Source organism: Sorex fumeus, unplaced genomic scaffold, assembly GCF_029834395.1.
Source record: "Sorex fumeus unplaced genomic scaffold, SorFum_2.1 ptg000014l, whole genome shotgun sequence".
NCBI lineage: Eukaryota > Metazoa > Chordata > Mammalia > Eulipotyphla > Soricidae > Sorex > Sorex fumeus.
The window spans coordinates 14463424-14484989 of NW_026606071.1; the positions used below are offsets into that span (position 1 = coordinate 14463424).

The following is a 21566-nucleotide window of genomic DNA, read 5'->3' on the forward strand; positions in this document are numbered from 1 at the left end:
TATATCCCTAAGGAGAAAGAAAGGCCATTCAGAGGTCAGTACAATCTTTTCTAAAGATACTAAGTACCAAAACTGACTAAAAGTTGTTTGCTCATGATCATCAGGGAAAGAAATTATTCTTGCCTTGGGCTTGCCTGGACTTGGGCAACAGACACAGACAGGCTGGGCAAATTCGGGTGATATCAAAACCCCAGATAGTTGGCTGGCTGGCCTCTCTCCCTCTCAGAAGTGCAGGGCATGTCCCGGAGGCCTTGGACAGATGCCCAACTTCCTTCTCCAACAGTCTGGGCTCTGGTCTCATCTGTGCTTACCTTATACAAATGTCTCTAAAAGACATCGCCCTGTTTTCAGTGCCAGCTAAAGAAAAGCTGACGAAAGAGTTTTTTGAAAAGAAAAAAAAAAGCCACACAAGTCTACACTGCCATAGAACAAGGACCAACCTCTGAATCAAGCTTTCAGCCGATGGGCTACAAATGCCATCTAGACAGAAATCACCCACAGCAAAGTTCTTCTGCCACAGCCCATGTGCCTCACTCCGACTGTTGTTTCTGCTTCACATTACACACTTCAAAGACTTCCTCTCCCTGATGGACTAGGGTATTTAGGTAATTGAGTCACATTAACAAAATTAGTAGTATGTTCTTCATATAATTGCTTGTTCAGTCCAGGTCTTGAAGAGTTTTAAAAGGGTAAATTATTGACTACTCTTTTCCTTTCTTCATTGCAGGTTGGTTGCTTTTAAGATTTTCTAGATCAGGTGACTCTGATTATTTTGACGACTAAAGACACATTTAAGAATTTGGTATAATGCCTTTTCACAGAGAAGCATGTATTTCCCACACATGCATGCATACACTTTGTACAGTTTCAGAGTACACAAGACACCCAATTCATTACTGATCCCAAGGTGACAAAGCTTGGTTGAGATCAGCAAACTTTTTCTCATGGGCAATACAGTAGTTTGGATTTTTTTATTACACATACTCTTTGTTACTTCTCAACTCTGCTATTGCTGAATGACAATTCATGATCATATTCCCAGAAAAGCTTTGAGTATAGACATCAAAATGTGTATTTCACATTATTTTCAGATGTCACAAGATCTCTTTTCTCAGTCTTGCATAAATTTTAAAAAAACTATCCTTAGCTGGTAGTTTATAACATTGACCAAAGTTTGTCAACTCTTGTAGAGGGTGTGGATTCTAGAGATTCAAAGACTTTGAAAAGATAATTAATATACTTTTATTTTTTCTAACTTATAATGGGTAGTTTATGTTGCCTTCCTTCATGAATGCAGTTATCAAACCTCAGTACTATCAGCAAAAACTAGGTCATAAGCAAAAATCACAGTACATCCATATCATGTTAGAATGTTTGTAAATAATACAAAATATTGACGATGTCCATCAATCTATTTTGAAATGTGCCCATGACAATTAGATCTTAAGCTGAATCTTGGTGTTTAATGTCAAATCATAAAGAATATATATCATTATACCACACATTTTAATTTTAATATTTTGATAATGGTTTAAGTATAATTTATTTCCTTTCAAAATCTACATATTTCACTTTGTGGATTTAAAAACAGTATAATAATAAGTAGGCTAAAGCTTCAACAAGATACCAAAGAGGTCACAGAAGAAAAAAGGTTCATAGCCCAGATTTAGAAGCCTAAGCAGGCAAACCATGGCATCTCCTACCAGGGCATTTACATCTTCGGTTTTGTGAATGAGCATCCGAATCTCCTCTGGATCACCGCTGAAGATGGCTTGGACCAGTGGTGGCTGCAAATACAGTAGAAATTTTCATAAGAATTATAACTAAATACTCTGCTTACATTCAGATAATGGTGGCTAGAATATTTGTTTCCCAAAGGTTTATTCAACAATTATCAACTGGCACATAGGAACTAAGCACTTGCCTTGCAATCCTCAGCATCACATATGGTCATCAGAGCCACTCCATGAGCAAGCTCTGAGCACCAAGTCAGGAGTAAACCCTGAGCACAGTTGGGTGTGATCCCAAAACAGCAACAACAAAAAATACATTGACAAATAGCCAAGATAAATACCAGGAGGTTCACTCCATGGCTTGGAGGCCAGCCGCACATGCTAGGGGAAAAGGCAGCTCAGATAGAGAAGGGAGCACCAAATAAAGGATGTTGGGAGGATCCTCCCAGGATGGGAGAAGCATGCTGAAAGTAGACTATAGACCGAACGTCATTCCCACTCAATGCCTCTTTTGCAAACCACAGCAGCCAAAAGGAAAGAGAAAACAAAAGGGAATGCCCTGCCACAGGGGTGGGGTGGGATGGGGGGGGGGGTGCGGAGGTGGGAGGGATACTGGAAGAATTGGAGGTGGAGAATGGGCACTGGTGGAGGGATGGGTACTCAGTCATTGTGTAACTGAAACCCAAGCACAAAAAATTGTAAGTATACAACTGTACCTCATGGTGTTTCACTAATAAAAAAAAAAAAACATTCACAGAGATGAATATGGCTCAGACCCTTTCCCATTTGATGTCTAGTGAGGAGGATATTTAAATAATGACAAACTATCAAACTATAATATAATATAATATAAAAGCCATGACAATCACATCTAACCTGAGGAGATGAAAATCAACCATATGAAATTCATCCTTGAAAGACCCTTAAAATCTCCAATCAGGAAATGATCTGATCTGTGGCTTTGTGTATCCAATCCCCTGTCATTTCCCACCTCTTATAAGTCAATTTCCCTAGAAGTCTCAAACAATTCCACTCCAAAAAACATCCATGGTCATGTTTTTGGCCTTTGAACACTTCTCCCAATATTTAGAAAATGCTTGAAATAATTCTCCAGTGTTTCCATTTTGAAATACAGGCTCTGCTTGGTTGGTTGGGGGGTAGTTGGGGAGCAGTGGGCAGACGGGAACCAACTCCCATTGGTACCCAAGGAACTATACAGCACCAGGTAGGAAATCCCAGGGCTCCCACATGCAAAGCAGGCCCTCTCTACTTAAAGAATTGGAGTCCTCATTTTCCCTGTAAATTTGCATTTCTTTTCTTATCCTTCATATTGTCTTTGACATAGTGTTGTAAAATGTTATTTAGAGGTACTAATATAAGTATAATCTTAAATATAAGATTCCTAAGAAAACACTATATTTAAAAATATAAAACTGCAGATAAATATTTCAATATTATAGTGATTTGTCCTTAGTTTTCCCTCTGCTATATAGATTTTAGCAAAAAAAGTATATACTTTTTTGTTTTGGTTCAAAGTGGCAGAGCTGATCTTAAGTGTTTAGTGCATGCTTTTCCTGCCTGAGACATGGGCATTAATCCCTGGTATTGCATGGTCTCCAAACAGCACTAGGGAGGGACCTCAGAGCACCACAAGGGGTGGTCCACCCACTCCCACCCAAAAAATGCTCTCAATTCTCCTTGATAAAGTATATAATTCAAAGACAGCTTCTCAACTTCAACAATTAAGGAACAGGAAGGAAGTCTTGGAAAGCGTATAGGTTTCTGCTGTTTGGGGTCAGTTGACCACTCTTGTCTGAAGACAAAAACATCCTTCACCTGCTGCCCGAGTCTCTGGGTTATCTGTCCTGAGGCACACATCATCACATTCCTGTCCAACACAGAGTCGGACACTGATTTGGAATTTCAACAAAAATATCTGGATCTTGTCTGTGTGTTTCATAATTCTTTATCTGTTGTGCTTGTGGCCAAAGGCTTTTGTGCACTCTTTTGCCTTTTTGACCCTTAAGAGAAAACAAATGGCAGATGCAACAGTCATCACATGACTAACAGAGACAGAATCTGACATGATTTTAATGTTAATAGTGTTCAATCAACAGTGAAAAATTAAGATTTGAAAGAACCAACCCATCCGGTCACTAATGTACCACCAGTAACTTTAAGGGAACACAGTTACGCATTACTCATGAGTATAAGGAATGCACGCAGATATTAAGCCTCATTCAGTCCTCAGACTTCTCAAGAAAGACAAGCATTGCTAGCTATGGCTGGAATGTACTGAAGGAGAGGCACTCTGACTGAACTGCCGTACAAGTATGCCAGTAGAGTCCTTCAGCGGGGAGTGAGTTAGGAGAGCTTCCCAAAATCCCCGAAAGCCAGACCTGAGAGCTGTTTGGAAGGTTATTATCAATGCACAGAAAACCCAGCAGAGAGTGATGTGTAGAGTTTCCCACATTTCTCTGGGCCTTGCTAACACTGCTTTGGAACATACTGTCAGTGCACAGAATCCTCTGCATGCATTGAAAAGGAGCTGAGTTACTGTAATACTTCCAGTGCTGTAGTTCCATACATGTATACATACACCCATAAGTACTTGCCTACATTTGCAAAGGATTATATATATATATATATATATAAATATATATATATGTGTGTGTGTGTGTGTGTGTGAATGTGTGTGTATCTACACTTCTGTATATATACACCCCAATTCATATATAAAACTCACACTCCCAGAGGAATAACAGAAAAATATCTATTTTCCTAGACATTTTTCTAGTAAAACTTTAGAGTTTTACTAGATGACATCTCTGGCTCCAGTAGTGTCACATGGCTGCCACACATCATTACTGTCATAATTATGAACCCAAGCATCATGGAATTTCAAAAGAACTTCACAGATACTTTGCTTAAACAAAAGCTGAGCATTTTCATGAATGTAATTCTTGGACTAAATTTCTGTAACTATTGAGCAAGAAGTAACTTTTTTAAAGTGTTACAGGTGCTTCTTTTCTGCTCCACAAGACCAAATAAAGCATGCACAAAGATCACTTAGACATTCTGCTTTGTTGGGGTTTTAAACCAAATCTTCTGTTTCATTTTTCCCTAGGTAAACATCCTAAAGAAAAGTATTCTGAAAAAATACATTTAAGGTAAGGAGAATATTCTAATTAAAATATTTTCATTCATCGGGGGGATGGGAGGGGTTTGAGGGAGGGGCTCTGGGATCATTGGTGGTGGAGAATGGGCACTGGTGGAGGGATGGGTACTTTAATCGTTGTATGACTGAAACATAAGCACGAAAGTTTGTTAGTCTGTAACTATACCTCACGGTTATTCGTTAATAAATAAATAAATAAAATATTTTCACTCATATCAAGCACATATACTCTTCTCTATTAATTTGGCAACTACTATAACTTTTGCAGCTTTGTTCTTCACCTTGAGAAAACAAGTCTGTGAAAGAGAAAAGTCTTATGACCTTGTCATGGAATGGGGATCTCGTTTGAAAGTTTTTCACATTTCAGTACTAATTTAACTAAACAGGAGTGCGCTTTGTGCAACAGGGTTCAAAGTTAACAGAAATAAACTCATAACCAAGGTAAAAGTTATAAAATAAATAGTGACATAACATAAAGACTCAATAAATAGTGGCAGGGAAAAAAAGACACTCCAATATCATGAAATCATAATAATTTTCTAAAGAAGTTTACCATGTTAAGTGAGGTATATGGGGCTGGAGCAATAGCACAGCGATAGGGCGTCTGTTTTGCACACAGCCAGCCGGGCTGAGCCGGGTTCGATTGCTCCGCCCCTCTCGGAGAGCCCAAAAAGCTACCGAGAGTATCTCACCTGCACGGTAAAGTCTGGCAAGCTCCCCGTGATGTATTCGATATGCCAAACACAGTAACAAGAAGTCTCACAATGGGGACGTTACTGGGCCCGCTTAAGCAAATCGATGAATAACGGGAGGACAGTGTGAAGTGAGGTATATAGTAATCCTGACTTCAATAAAGTGAAAATTTTTTAGAAGGCTCAGCCCTTATAAACTAGAAGTAATTGTCATGTGGTGTGTAGCTGGCATGGTCCCTCATGTAAATTCAGGAGGGAAAAGGCCTGTCCTACCAATGGTACAAGTGGGACTCAATATTCAGATGGGACTTGTTCTTGTCTTGGATTATCACCAACTACCAATGCCCTGTCATTGCAGTGTGTTGAAATATACCTCCTAGAGCTTGTTGCCTGCCATGATCAGTCTTTAAGAATAAATTAGGAAAATATTTGACTTCCAAAATTAAGACCCTAAATCTATTATGTGCCAGTAACACAAGAGTCTTCACCTCTGTAGTACAGTTCCACTAGGGGGAGCAAGATGGTAATCTGTTACCTGGGAAGTAAGGCCAAATGTTCAGGTTGTGCAAAGGGAAAGCAAGGTAGTTGGAGTATTTATTCAAGAGCAAAAAGAAATCAAACTTCTGAGAAAGGGCTCATTAATAAGGAAACATACACACTCTATACATACCCAAACAAAAAGCATTCCTATTGATCTGGGGGAGCCTACGACTACAGGAAATAATAAAGCTATCTAAAAAACTAGATGTCAAAATAATCCTTTTCATCATTTCAAATTCACAAACCCAATGTAAATATTCCCTCAATTCCACTTTCCAAAAGTGTTACCAGTGGCATCATATAGGTCATCAGTGTAAGAATAAAGGCTACCAGGCTAAAGATGTAGAGGTAGGTCACACATATGAAGCCTTGGTATTCATCACTGGCACATACGAAGGAGAGGGAGGAGGCTGAGGACGAGGAAGCTCATCATGGGAACTATAGGGAAAGCATAGCTAGTTTTAGAGCAGTGATTTCATTCCATGTTGAGGTCATTCCCCACTTGCAAAATATTCCAGTTAAATCTCCAACTCCTGGATGGCCTCCCAAGCATACTAGCTATAACCTCTGATGGCCTCTTGCTCTGCACCCTCCACAAAAAGGTGGGGGGAAAGCCTACTGAAACCACCAGTTTGATTTTTGCTAAAACTGCTTTCAGCAAACTTGAGGTTTCCTTTGTCAGAGCTTCATGCCAAAAATACAACTCTGGAAGATACGCTGAGTGATAGAGGCTGTCACAGGGCATCTGTAACTACAGTAAATGATAAGAAGCCCAAGGAGATGCTCCAGCACTTTGTTCCAAATTCCTAGTATGTTGCTTGTCATTTTCTGATTATATTGGATAATTAAAGACTTCAAGTCTAAAAGAAAATTCTGGCATTCTAATCAGAAGTGGGTGCTGGGAATCAATCAAAGGCCAAGAAAAGAAAAGATATTCCTGAACATCTGTCCATACTTAAGCATTCTGGGTATAGTATGTCATTAAAACAAGATGGGGGCATATCATTAGTGGCTAATAGCTGATGCAGCAATAATCTAGCCATATGAAACTACCAACTTATATGAACAAGCTGAAACACTTCATTAGGTAACAACTGAATTTTGTACGAGGCAGTACTTTCATTTTTACAAAAGGATAATAAAAATGTGTTCAAGTCACTAGATTTAATGGGCAAGACTTGCTAGCTCTATTCACAGGGGTCCTGCCTGGGTGATCTGCTTGAAATTACCTCATTAAGAGCTTCCTGAATATACATCACTCTTTACTTAGAGAGAAGTTCACTACATCACAGAAAGATAATGATGATCATAAAATCAGCATCTATTTTTATTTAGAATTATATAAAACATACTGAGTTGAGACACACAAAATAATCTTGAAACCTAGCAGCTCACTGTAGAGATTTCTCCAGACCCTAATTATCTAAAATTTTGAATTCTAAGAGCACCCAGCCACTCTTTCGGCCACGTGACATCTTATGTATACATAACAAGCAATACAAAATCAATTATCTAGCATCTGCTTGTTCAGGAGGTTTGAGTGGTGGCGAGAAAATTCAAAATAATGGTAGTGGGAAGGTATAATGGTGGTGGGAGTGGTGTCAAAATATTGAATGTAACCCATTATTATGAACAACTTTATGAAAATAAAATTTTTTAAAAAAATACTAAGTTTTAATAAAATTCTTTACTATAAAATGTCTGAACGTGTTGCTTACAGCCAACATTATTAGTATCCAGAAGATTTCCAATCGTGAAATATTAAACAACTCTAAATTTTGGTAAAACTCTATGCAGAAGTAACTAGTAACTCTAGTCTTAAACATAAAAACAGAATCACATTTAATCAGAAAAGGGAGAAACCAATTAAACCAATTTCTTATAAAACCTTTCCCTAAATAAAAAATAATGCATAGGCATTGGTTTTGAGAGAGTTACTCAAAGAACAGTTTTGAGGCCATTCTGAACCTTCATTTCACTTTCCTGATGTCCTCCTTGGCTATGTTTGTGCTCTTTAACTCTTTAACACCTTCAACAGAGGATAGCTAACCCCAGAAAAAATGAAATCCAGCTATGTCAACTTTGCTACTAGTTACCTATAAAAGATTAGGTAAAAAGAAATGACAAAATAACAGTATCTATTACATTGAAGTCAGAAGGCAAAGCTGATTTTTGCAGACCTGCAACCTTTCCTTTCCTTACTAGGGAAATAAAGGCATCAGACTAAACCAGGATTAGAACCTAATTATAGCTAACTCATCTATTAAATGGAGTTGTGATCACCACTTTATCTAATATAACTTAAGAAATCGCAGAATTTTTGTAGTATCCCTAATACAGGAGACTCTGCGCTGTTCTCTTCCCGGAGCTGGGTTTTATAGTCTTTGGGTCTTGGCCGTTGATGGGATTACACGGCACTGGGGGTCAGATGGTGGGTGTGACCACTGCCCCTCACCAGGCCCCCTTGGAGGGGGGTGGGTTGAGTTTCACTCCCTGCCCCGAAAAGAGCTCTGGCAGCCGAAGACCTCCAGAGCCAGCCACCACCATGCTGAGACCACTCTCCGCACGCATGAAGGTACCAGCAAAGGAACAAAGGCATGCAGGTCCCAGGGTTGAGATCTCTAAACCTGCTCGGATTGGGGCTGAGCATCCTCCACCCAGATCCTCCATCTTCCAGTAGGCAGGGGTCATACCCACCATCTGACCCCCAGCGCCATGTAATCCCATCAACGGCCAAGACCCAGAGACTATAAAACCCAGCTCCCGGAAGTGCACGGCACTTTTGCAGGCCGCACAACCTCTTATCATCTCATTCTTACTTTGGACAACCTGGCAGGTTACCAAATGTTACCTGCCCACATGGCAGAGTCTGGCAAACTCCCCGTGGCGTACCCAGTATGCCAAATACCAGTAACAATGATGGGTCTCATTCTCCTAACCCTGAAAGAGCCTTGAATATGGCACTTTTTAAAATCTCAGGGCTAGGATGAAGGAGACATTACCGGGGCCTGCTTGAGGCAATCGACGAATAACAGGATGATCGTGATCGTGATCGTGATCCCTAGTACAGGGGCAAATGTGTGGTTTCTCTCAAAAAAAGTAGTGACTACTGTGTTGGCTTTGAGTTAATAAGCTCAAAACTTTCAAGTACTTACATGTTCATCTATCTAAGAACAAAATAAGAGATGGGAGAGTTTCTTTTTAAAAATACAGAACAAAGTACAGAATAATGAAACTATTTGTGGCATGTGTGTGTCTGTTTAAATACCTGTGTATGTTCGTGTGTGTGTGTGTATGTGTGTGTGTATGTGATGAGAGTCCTTGAACTGGTATTCTGATTTAGAGTAGCCTTCATCAGGTTTTAAATCTGTTCACAGGAATAGATAATATCAAACAAGGACAAACCATTGGCCTTGAATTGCATGATTTATCAACAAATAGTGGGGAAAAATGTGGGGAATGAAAACCGGACTACACGTGATCTAGGGACAGTAGTGGACGGTCTGGGCACATTGGTGGTGATTGTGTGAAACAATTTTGTACATTATAATGCTATAAACTTAAAACCACTATTGCAATCACATAATCTAAACTATAACGTATTTAAATTTTTTTAAATACTAATAAACTGAATAAGGATTAGAACCTGCCCCCCCCCCCCCCAGTGCTACCTCTGATGCAGTGGAAGTATATAATAGCAGGAGAGAACCACTGGTGTTGTCATACCCCACAGTGCTCAGGAATTATTCCTTGCATGGTGCTTGGGGGTCACCTTTGGAAGTGCTCAGAAGATCATGCAATGCTGTGATCAAACCTGGGCCTCCTGCATGCAAAGGAGGATGCAGCCAATTGAATAATCTCTCTGGCCCTAAGACAGAAATTTTTACAAGCAGGAGAGGAAAAGGTGGGCATGGCTTGGCCTTCATTGCACTGGACAACCTCAATAACGTCACACAACTGCCTGCACACAGAGATCTTAATCTATAAAGACAAACCAATAGCTACTCACCTAAATAATAACATCATCTCTCTGATGAATCAGAGTCCCACCTATCCAAGCCTATCAGATGGGATATGATATGATAAGTTTACTATGTAAGGTTATCATAAAATGTTCTCAGGAGGGGTTGGGCCATCTCCACAAATTAAAAAAAAAAAGCCCCGGCAGCCACAATCACTCCCCAAACCTGCCACTATGCCTCTGGCCAGACTGCCCAGTTAAATATTCTTGATTTTATGGAGAGACATCTCCAAACTCTGACATCCCAGTAGTAGGATACCGGAATCCAACCAATCTGACTAACAAAAACATTAATACAGGAGGCTTAACTTGTAGCAACAGCTTAGTAAACCCTCAGACAAGGATGTAATGTCCCCATGGTGAGATACAATTTTCACGAATTTTCTTCCATGGAAATATTTTATGATCATTCCTTGAGCCGTTTAGTGGTAACAAGCAATATTAAAAAAATTATTGTTGGCCTGCTATGGGGGCAAGCTTGAGAAAAATGCAGACAATGGTGAAGGGAAGGTGACACTGGTGATGGGATTAATGTTGGAATACTGAATGCCTGCAACAACTTACCATGAATAATTTTTAAACTACAGTGTTTTAAAAAGTGTTTTAAAAGAGTGGGAAAAAATTAAAAAATAAACTTATGATCCACCAAGGATAAAAGATACCACATATTTCTATGATTACTTTCAACAAAACAACAGTAAGGCAATTTTGAGTGAGAGAGATCGTAAAGGGGTAAAGGCATTTATCTTGCATACACCAACCCCAGATTGATCCCCAGCTCTATATGGTTCTTTATATGGTCCCTGAAGAACCTCAGGGGTTACTTTTAAGCAAAAAAAAAAAAACCAAAAAACAGAAATAGCTTCTGCACACCACAGCATGCGGCCTCAATTCCCTCACCCACAAATCAATAAAACAATCTTGCCCCAAAACAGAAAACAGAGGGCTATAATCCTTCTGAGCTGAGAGTCTCAGTGTGGATTTGAATTATAAGAAAGGAGGCGGTAAGTGTTAAGACTGGATCTTAAGGAATGAGATTGTAAAGCAAATTTTTCATGTTCGTGAATAATAGAAGAGGTTAGAAAAGTAAATTAATAACATGACAAGGAGAGTTCCTTGTAAATAGAAGGTTTTTCACCTACTCCTACTGGGAAACAGGAACTGTGGGGACTGGAGCAGAATGGTACTAAGGTTTTTTGTTTGTTTTTACCTAAGAGTGTTCAGGGCTTACTCCAGGTAATGTCAAAGGGACAATATGAGGTGCTGGTGATTGAACCCTGGTCAGCCACTTGTAAAGCAAGCGCCCTGTCCATTGAACCATCACTCTAGCCCCCAGCACCAAGTTTTTGCAAGCATTTAATTTGGCAGTATTATGCACCCAGTATCAGAGGAGGAGAGAATGAACTCAGAAGACTCTTGAATCAAAGCACTTAAGTCCTTTCATCGGAAAGAACCATCCATCTCCCTTTATCCCAGGCTCACTAAGTATTGCTTCCAGGGATATGGTAGAAACAACAGATACTGTTTTCAGTGCTTCAATATCGCTCTATTCTTGGATGCAAATTTGCCTAAGCAATTTGGCCGCTTTCCTCTACTCTTTATATATAGTCCCATTCTCCTACCCCCAAGACATTAATATTTCCAGGTGAAATTGAGGTTATTTCCTTTAGTTCCTGGAACATTTCCATTTTCTCCCACAGAGAACCTCTACAGAAATATGTTCTGTTTTGTCAGTTCTGTCACTTGATGGCTGAGTTTAAATCACAGCATTTTAAAAATAGGCCACATCCATTAAGAGACGAGCAAAGCAAAACAAGGCAGACATGCGTTGCCAATATGCCAGATCTGTATTGAGATCTGCTGCCAACTACCCACATCTTTCTTCACTCTGTCTACTTTCAAATGGCTCAGGATCAAATCTAAACTTTAGCTAATTAAACAGTATTTGGGAGTTAAGTTTTAAAGAAAGTTAATTTAAGCAAGAGCATAACAGACCTGAGAGGTGAGTATATACAGAATATTTAAATCAGGATAATTTTAGTGAACAAAAACAATGTATTTCTGTAAGCTGACTGATAGAATAAGTTGGAAAGGTGTTACACAAGGTTTATTTTCTTAGTTTTGGTGACATTCTTTGTAAAACTGTATCTCATAACAGATAAAAATCATGTGATTTCAACTGTGAGGATTATAAAATAAAGTTAAAACCACTTGAATGATCTTTGTGGGGAAAAAATTATATAGCGACAAGATGGTTTCTGAAATAATATATAGTATAATTTCTTTGTCTGGATTCAAGAAAGTGGTTCTCAATTTTAAGTTGTTTGTACAAACATGACTTTTAATTTATTAATACCTGATATGTACATCTTAATAAAGGCAACAATAAAATAGCAGTCCTAAAGAAAAATATAATTAAATGTAATGTAAACTTTAGTACTAGTTTTCTCATTCTGTAATCATAGTTTTTAAGGTCTCAGAAATTGGTGGCTAAATAAAGCAATTCAAGTTTCCTTTAAATCCATGGCAATAAAATCAATGTGTAGAAATAAAAGCCACTCATTAGGAAGGTGTCAGTTTCTTGCTTCTTTCAGAGGGAGGAGGTTTGAAATAACCACATGTGAGACCAGCTCATTTACAAAGTCATTCATAATTCAAGCAAATGCCCAGCTGAGCTTGTCTGAAATTTGTTTAGAACTTGGACTCTTTCGAAACACCAGCAACCCACTACTTGTCCAACCAAGTCTTCCCCCAAAGCTCATGGCAGTTTCCTCTGCCTGAGATGAATGGAAAGTTCTCTGGTATCCATAAATGCAGGAAAATCACTGGGAATGCAAATCTAATAGAAATTCCTTCAGGGTATTCTTCCAGGAAGTATCTTCACATTCCCCCCCACCCAACGTCCTGGGTAAGGGCATCCAGGGATACATGTCAAAGGGAAATGATAAGACAACAGGAAGAGAGGAGTCTAAGAGACTGCCAAACATTTGATAACATAAAAGAGAAAATTTTGAAAAACAAGAACGAGATAGTCACATTGCATTTTCACGGAGACACCAACTCAGTTCATACTTCCTTTTCTGCTGCACGGTGCCTTCCCACCCAGAGATAAAAGATTTGTTTAATTCATCTGGTACATTTCAGAAAATAGCTGCATAAAATCCAATCTAACAAAAACTGACAAAACATAAACTTATGAAGCAGAAGAAATTCAGAAACATCATAGGGAGTTGCTCCCTTGATAGGGTGTCTAAATATATTAGAAAGGATAAAAGTACAAACAATTTGAATATGACATAAAGAGCACAGGAGAAGTACATGAGAAGGGAGATCACATTTGGCTCCCTAGAAGTTGCAGCCTCTGAAATGAAACTTGAAGAGAATTTAAACAGAGATAGGAAGGAACTATTCCTGCCTCAAGAATGTGAGCAGAGGCTGGGATAAATGACAATGTACAGGAAATAGGTCCATTCAGTTGAAACATACGGTTAACTGGGAAGTAGACAGGAATACTACCACAGAAGGATTTGAGTATCAGGTGTAGGAATGTGGATACTCTTCCTTAGAACTGGGAAGCTATGCATATTTTTTAATAACTTAAACACTGTGATTTAGGGGACAGAGCAATACTACAGCAGGTGTTTGCCTTGCATGCAATCAATCCAGATTTGATCCCCAGCACCATATATGGTTCCCCAAGCCCTGCCAGGATTTAACACTGAGTTCAAAGGCAGGAGTAAGCCTGACAGGTGTGGCTCAAAAAACAATTACAAAAAAAATAACAATAATAATAATGATTGTAGGGTGTTCGCCTTACAAGTGGCCAACATGGCCGACCCGAGTTCGATTCCTCCGCCCCTCTCGGAGAGCCCGGCAAGCTACCGAGAGTATTCGATATGCCAAACACAGTAACAACAAAGTCTCCAATGGAGACGTTACTGGGCCCGCTCGAGCAAATAATAATAATAATAATAATAATAAAAGTGCTTTAGGGCCAGAGACATAGAACAGCAGGTATGGTGCTTGCTTTGTACACAGCCAAACTGTGTTCATCCCGGGCACCACATATGCTTCCTGCAAGTATTGCCAGGAGTGCTCCCTGGACATTGGCCCTGTGTAAGGAGTAAGCCCTGACTTATGGCTGCATATGACTCCAAAACTAAAAGGTAGCAATAAAAAAAAAAAACTAACTCTGGACAGTGATTATATGATAACCGAGAGAAAAAGACTAAAGCAGTTCAACATATTAGAAGAATTCCTTGGTTGTTAAGAGACACTATCTTCTGGTGGTCAATATGCAGATCTGGAAGAAAATGAATTCCCCACACCCTCCAAGCAGCATGAGCAGGGCCTGCCTGGACATGGCTGCCCATATTGAGAAAGATTCTCAGCTTCCTCTGCAGGACACGGGGCCATGTGGAGGAGGGCCACCACATCACCAACAACAGAGCACCGGAAGTTCTGCAGCATTTGCTTCTTGACTTTTCCACTGTGCAAGCCCCACAACTTGCTTATTCTGTTCTGTTCAGTGCTGGGACAGGAAGTTCTTAGGGCTCTGAAGTCAGTTGACACCCCTGCATCTGTACAACCTGTACTTCTCTTCTCATTCCACCACAGAAACCAGAAACTCAGGCTTTTGGTTTTAGTGCTAACTTTGTATACTATAGGTGCTGGTAAAAATGGAAAAACAATAATAATAAAACAATGAACATTCATATTATGAGAAAAAAAACTTATCTTCATGCCATAATCTGGGGGTGGAAGAGGTACAAAAACTCCTACCTTAAGTACAGTCTCTCCTTATTTTCTAAATCTAAAATGTTTACAAAGGATAAAGCTCATGCAACATTTGGAAAACTGAAAGAAGTTCTGTGGGAAAGGACTTTCTGACAGATGAAGATTACACTGAGCTTTCTCATATTTTTCTTTCTCACATATTTGCTGACTTTTCGTGTTAGTAGCATTACCACAAGATAAAGAAATCACTTGGTGACCTATTTTATTTATTTTTATTTTTATTCTTTTCAACTTAATAACCTTTTTCACCAAGGTGAATATCTTAATGTATATCCTTCTACATATTTCTCCCAGTTTCTGCAAATACAGAGAAATACAGAGACAGAGAAACATGGCAGCATTGTTTGCTATCCCTGAAGTGGGGTTTCACGACTCCCTTTCTGGTCATATCCTCAGAATACTCACCGTGGAAGTAAATAGCATACCTTAATTATAGAGTTTTAATAACTATAATATTCTTTAAAATCACAACAGATTTAATTATTATTAGGACATTCCTGTTGATTCTGAATTGTGCATCAAAAAATCTCTGACAGTATCTTTCTTTCCCAAAGCAATTTAGAGTTGAAGCTCTTTTCTGAGTATCAACTACATGCTTTTTTTTATGAAATGTACCAAGAAAGTTTTGGCATAAATCCCACCTCAGAGAGTGTCTAGTACAGCTGGAGAAATATGTACATAACACAAATTAGATTGCGGAAGACAGGACTGACCTGTATTCTATAAACTTCGTAAGAATGGATACCAGATCTTCTTCAGCAGTGACAGACTAGGGAGATAGCTTAGGAGCTTAGGAGTATTCTCTGAGTCAGATGGGGAACAGGATGACCTAAGAAGTCAAAGTGGTGAAAGAAGCAGGACTAGAAAGGGCCTAGGAAAAGTTTAAACTGATGAAGGAAAATCAATTGCACTTTGGAGTGACCAATTAAGGCAGGAACAGCACTGAGTGGAGCCGCATAAATAAATGCTCAGGAGGGTGACAGAAGACAATCCTTTCTCTGGGCAAATTGTATTTCCAAGTAACTTCTCTAATTATTCTCCCACCCCTCCCGGACTGGGCTTAAAGACCAAAAGAATCCCATGCTTAGCTGCCACAAATTTTATACTAATATTGATTAAAAATCCACTGTTTGCAGCCAGCAAAGATTGAAATACTACCAAAATCCAAAATCCCTTCCTTTCTTCCTCTACTTCCCCTGCTCCACCCACTTTTTGGCCACACACACACACAAACACACACACACACACACACACACACACACACCTAGTTCTGTGTTCTTTTAACAATACCAGTCCATCTGGAAAATAACACAGGAAAGAGTCACTTAATGAAATTTAAGTAATTATAATTTAACCAAAGAAGTCCATTCTTTTGAGCATAAAAACTATATGAAATGTGGTTATTAATAAACTAGCCACTATGGCATTGGTCCTTTACTTTATGCTGCAAAGTCCATTTAAATACATTTTTAATAACATGTTAAACTGAATCACATTGGCAAATCAGATTGAGAGTTCAGAGTATACGTCAGACATGCATTATGTTTCATACTGAATTTTCAGAACTTTTTATTAAATTTTTATATAAAAAACTCTGGAAAAAATGGGCATAACATGCATAAGCATGTTGATACGCTTTTTATCTCAAAGACATGAAATTTACAAGCTGTATGTAATTCTTAACTAAGATGTTGCCTTTGGGATCTCTATTATTATTCTTGTCTTTTTTCACTACCCTTCCCAGTCTAAAATTAGCTGTCAACATATTTTTTAAACATTAGGAAAACAAATTTGACTCCCAGGATGTTAACTTGAATGCCAAGTTCAAAACCATAATCTTAACAGCCATAGTGTAGAAAAACGAGCTTTTAGTAAGGAGAATGAGCTACTGAGCTTAAATAAAAACTAATTTGTTTTGTGTTTCTCTTTGGGGACGGGGGTTAAAGAAAAAAAGGCTTAACCTCCCTGCCTCCGTACAGCCACAGAGCAGACTGAGGTCTGACACAAAGTATGGGTGGCAGCCAGAGCCCTGAAACCTCTGGTGGCCTGACTAACGTTACTGGACTTGGCTGCTTTCTTGGTGGTTCAACCTCATCATACCTCCTGCCATCAGATCTCAACACTGAGGAGACCCTGCTAATGTCTCTGCAGGTTACGTCTAGTTGTGGGAATCCATACTACACACCCAACACCAAAAAACGCCTTGGCAATTGCTTCTCAACCAACACTCAGCATTCCAGTGGCTTAAGAATGTTTGGGGTTCTTTTGAAATCATGATCCCAAGATTGTGCCAGCAAAGGGAAACTTTTGGTTATTCTTCTTCCTCTTTGGGCCAGGATTAAAGCTTGGCCAGAGGCAATTTAACCAGGGTCTCATGCGGTGCAAATGGCTTGCCCAGACACGTTAAGACCTGTTCTCTCTTTGAGAGTGCTCTGAGTAGATTTGGCGTAAGCAACTACATTTCCCCTCTGAAAATTAGAACCAATCAAAATTGTCAGAACAAAGGCCATGATGAATTAAAAAAGAAATTACCCAAGGATCCAGGAAACCTGGCTTTGCTCTAGCCCTGGTGAATAGGCATTATGGAACGAGAGCAAGTCACAAAGATAACAGAAACCTGTTTCCTCGCCAAAAAAGAAGGCTTCAAAACAATTGATTCCCCAAGAAGGGAAGGACATTATTTTCTGAGGGAAAAGCTGAATATGGGCCAGGGGGATAGCAAGCTGACTCGGAGTACTGCAGGACCACCAATCACACGGTCCACAAGGAGAAGTAGAAGGGTTGAAATAGTCAGAACCGGTCAAAGTATTGGGACAATAAGGAGTGTTCAGTTCTACACTGCCTTGCCCACATGGATGAAGAATAAACTTGCCTAATGGGTCATAGCGGGGTTGTATATAAGAATCTGCTGGGAAATCGGGTCCCACCCCTTCGTGAGACCAATACAATGATCAGAGTTGAAATACTAGCAACAGCACTTGAAAAGGTTTTTCATGCAACTTACATGGGCTCCTCAAACACACTGAACTGAATCTGATCTTCATCTCAATTAGAAACACTACACCTTTGGCCCCATAACACCATTTGAAGGAAGCTATCTCACAGAAAATAACTAGATGAGCAAACAATTTTTGTATAGCTATGTTCTACAATTTTATGGTAGAAAAAAATAGAAAAGAATCAATGTCAAAAGTTGGTAAATTATAAAAATGTTACAACATGTAAAATTTTAAAAGAGACACAAAGGGTCAAAGATACATGAGAAGATGTTCAACATCATTTGTTAAAGAAATGAACATGAAAGCCACAAAGAGATACCACTTCAGACACACTAGGGTGACTGAAGCAAAACAAAACAAAAATGTTGAGAAAACAGGAATTATTGAAACATTACATCTTGCTGGACAAAGCCACGCGGGTTCCGGGGCCGAGATCTCCAAGCCTACTCGGATTGGAGTCGAGCATCCTCCACCCAGATCCTCCAAATTCCAGTCGGCGGGGGTCACACCCACCACCTGGCCCCCTGGCGCCATGTAATCCCATCAACGGCCAAGACTCAGAGACTATAAAATCCAGCTCCCGGACGAGAACAGTGCAGTCTCCTGCCCCGGCGCCTGGCTGTTCCTTGCCGGGGCCCCTTGGAGGGGAGCAGGTTGAGCTTTCCTCCCTGCCCCGACCAGGGCTCCGGCAGCCGAAGACCTCCAGGACCAGCCACCACCATGCTGAGACCACTCTCCGCACACATGAAGGTACTGGCAGAGGGACAAGGCCACGCGGGTTCCGGGGCTGAGATCTCCAAATCTACTGGGATTGGAGTCAAGCATCCTCCACCCAGATCCCGGACATCTTATCAGAACATCTTTTTATGACATCTTATTATCTCATTCCTACTTTGGACAAACTTGCAGGCTATCGAATGTAGCATGCCCACAGGGCAGAGTCTGGCAAACTCCCCGTGGTGTACCAAATATGCCAAATACCAGTAACAATGATGGGTCTCATTCTCCTAAAGAGCCTTGAATATAATCTCAGGGCTAGGATGAAAGAGACGTTACTGGGGCCTATTCGAGGCAATCGACGAATAACAGGATGATGAATGAATGAAAAAACATCTTTCTGTGAAAAAAAGTTTAAATAGGTCTTTGCAAGGACTGACACAAAAATTCCATTGTACCCATAAATTTCACTTTTAGGCACATGCTCAGCTAAACTGAAAATGGATGAGTATTTAAATCAAACACAAAATCATTACAGAAACACCATTAATAGCCAAAAGATGGGTGAGGGACAAGTAAATGAAATGGCAAAGTCACCAATGGAGCATTACACAGCCACAAAAAGGAATGATGCCTTGTAACAGACGCTGCAATATGGATGAAACTTGAAAACATCATGTCAAATGAAAAAGCCACACATATCACCAAAAGATCAAAATATTAAGATAAGCACATTTATAAAGACAGTGAGCAGATTTCTGGTTGACAAGACTTGGGAGGAGATGGAATGGGATGTGACTGCTTAACGAATATGAGGGTTTCTTTTTGGGTGATAAAAACATTCTAGAACTAAGACTGTAGATGTCTGCATAGAATTATGAGTACTAAATACCACTCACCCAGGCAGGTGAATATGGTTGAAATGCTAAATTTCACATTATAGGTATTTATCGCAATAAAAACTGAATATTTTTATTAAAATTGATCATTTAAGACAGTATAATAATTTATGAAAATGTGAAGAAAGCAGTTTACCTAACTGTTAAAGTGGAGAAAGCAGTTTATATAACTGTATGATCCAAGATTCATAGTTTATACTATGCACAGAAAAAAAAAGATTTCAGCGAAACTTATTTTTGCTAATTTAGTTTAGTTTAAATTGTGAACTACAACCAGCGGTGTTAGGGGTCTCCCCTGCCATGCTCAGGGAACCATGCAATCATACCAGAGCATCCAGCATAAAAAGTATGTGCCCTGTCTATCTTCCCACCCAGGATTGGAAGGAAATCGAAACGGGTTCTTGACAGAGACATTGGCTTATATTTTATTGCCATTTCTCAAATATTCCATAATGCAGTATTATTATTATTATTAAACTAGCTTTTTCAAGACAATGCTCTCTCTTGAACATTATTTTTTTCTTTTTCTCCTCTGTTTTTTTCCTGTTTTTTCTACTCTGGAGCATCCTACGTTCTCTCTTAAACTTCTCTCTCTCTCTCTCTCTCTCTCTCTCTCTTAAACCTCTGCTCTCTGTCCCTCTCTCCTTCATATCTCCCTAAATTCTTCAAATAAAATGATTTTGCCTCGATAAAAATTAATTAATAAATAAATATATTAAACATCATTAATAAATAAATATACTATTGTTAGGCATAGAGCCCATGTGACACACTGAAGTACAGAGCAAAAGATAATAATAGTAAACAGTCTGAAAAAACAATTGACACAATGATTTAAAGGGACAGAGCTAAACAATGTCATGGAGTGGCTGAGACAGCAACAATCTGGAGAATTTATGTTCTGTCCAAAACTAGAATTGCAGCTCCAGATTCTTTGAGTTTCTAAGAGTCAGTGCATTACCAAGCTTTTCAGTGATATGCCCTGATTTGTAAACGTTGGCAACTTACCCAATATTTTTCAGATACCACAAGCCAAACAAAACACATCTGTGGACTAGATATAACCCACAGGCACCAGTTAGCAAACTAGTTTATAAAAGAAGAGGAATGCTTAGCATGGAAGAGAAGAGTCTTTGAAGGGACACAGCAGTCACTGCAAATATCTGAAGAGGGCATTGACATCCATGTGTCTGTAGAAAGCAGAACCAACCTGCCCTGAGGCTAAGTGTGGCTGGAAAGAGGACAGGACCAGCAGGTAGTTGTTACAATGAAAGCACCTGTCCAGCAACAAATGGACGAGCAAGCTAACTGCCTGAGGTGTTCCATCGAGCAAGACTTCTGCTCTAGGTCTAACGAGACAGGATGTCCAAAACTCCACATCATGACTGAGCATCAGAAACTAAGAAAAAGTAGATTCCAGAATGACAGGGTAAGACCCAGGAGGGTGTACTTATCACATGTCTATCTCAGCTCATGGTTTAGCATCGGCCATCAAAGCTCTCTCTACTCTTCTCACTATGTTGTCTTCAGAGAAAGAACAATAAAGGAGAAGTGGATGGAAGGAAGAACGATCAACTGCCGCCAGCTAAAAAGTAGGCACAACTTTCCTTCTATCTCACTAAATTTTCACCAGGAACAAGGTTAGTCTGAAGCGATATCATCTATTTCCTAGAAAGAGAAAATGAGGCTTGGGGTATCTGCAGATGGCCCACAGTCACAAAGATCTGGCTCCACATCACTGAGCAACTGCACTGCAATGCCCTACTCCACCACTCACCAAACTTTTCTAAGTACCCCTGATAAGCCAGGATATGCAAGGTGGAAGGAAATCAGCACTAATTGAGACAGTCCCCAAGAAGCCTCAGGAAACTATGGAAGCTGGTGGAAAACAAAAGGAAATATTTATGTTTCAATGAGAACTAGAGGCTCACAGATTTAGGCTGCCCATTCCAGTACTGTGTAACTGGGAAGGCTTCCAGGAGACAACATC

General features: G+C 39.6%; 1 protein-coding gene across 4 annotated transcripts in view; it reads right to left on the reverse strand.

The window, feature by feature from the left end:
• The window catches only part of ANKRD44 (ankyrin repeat domain 44), a 344812-nt gene that overhangs the window by 206410 nt on the left and 116836 nt on the right, over positions 1–21566 (reverse strand). For all 4 annotated transcript variants that reach the window (XM_056111738.1, XM_056111735.1, XM_056111737.1 and 1 more), the window contains exon 2: positions 1704–1787. In XM_056111738.1, coding sequence (XP_055967713.1) covers positions 1704–1787 — 84 coding nt within the window. The remainder of the gene's footprint in view (positions 1–1703; positions 1788–21566) is intronic.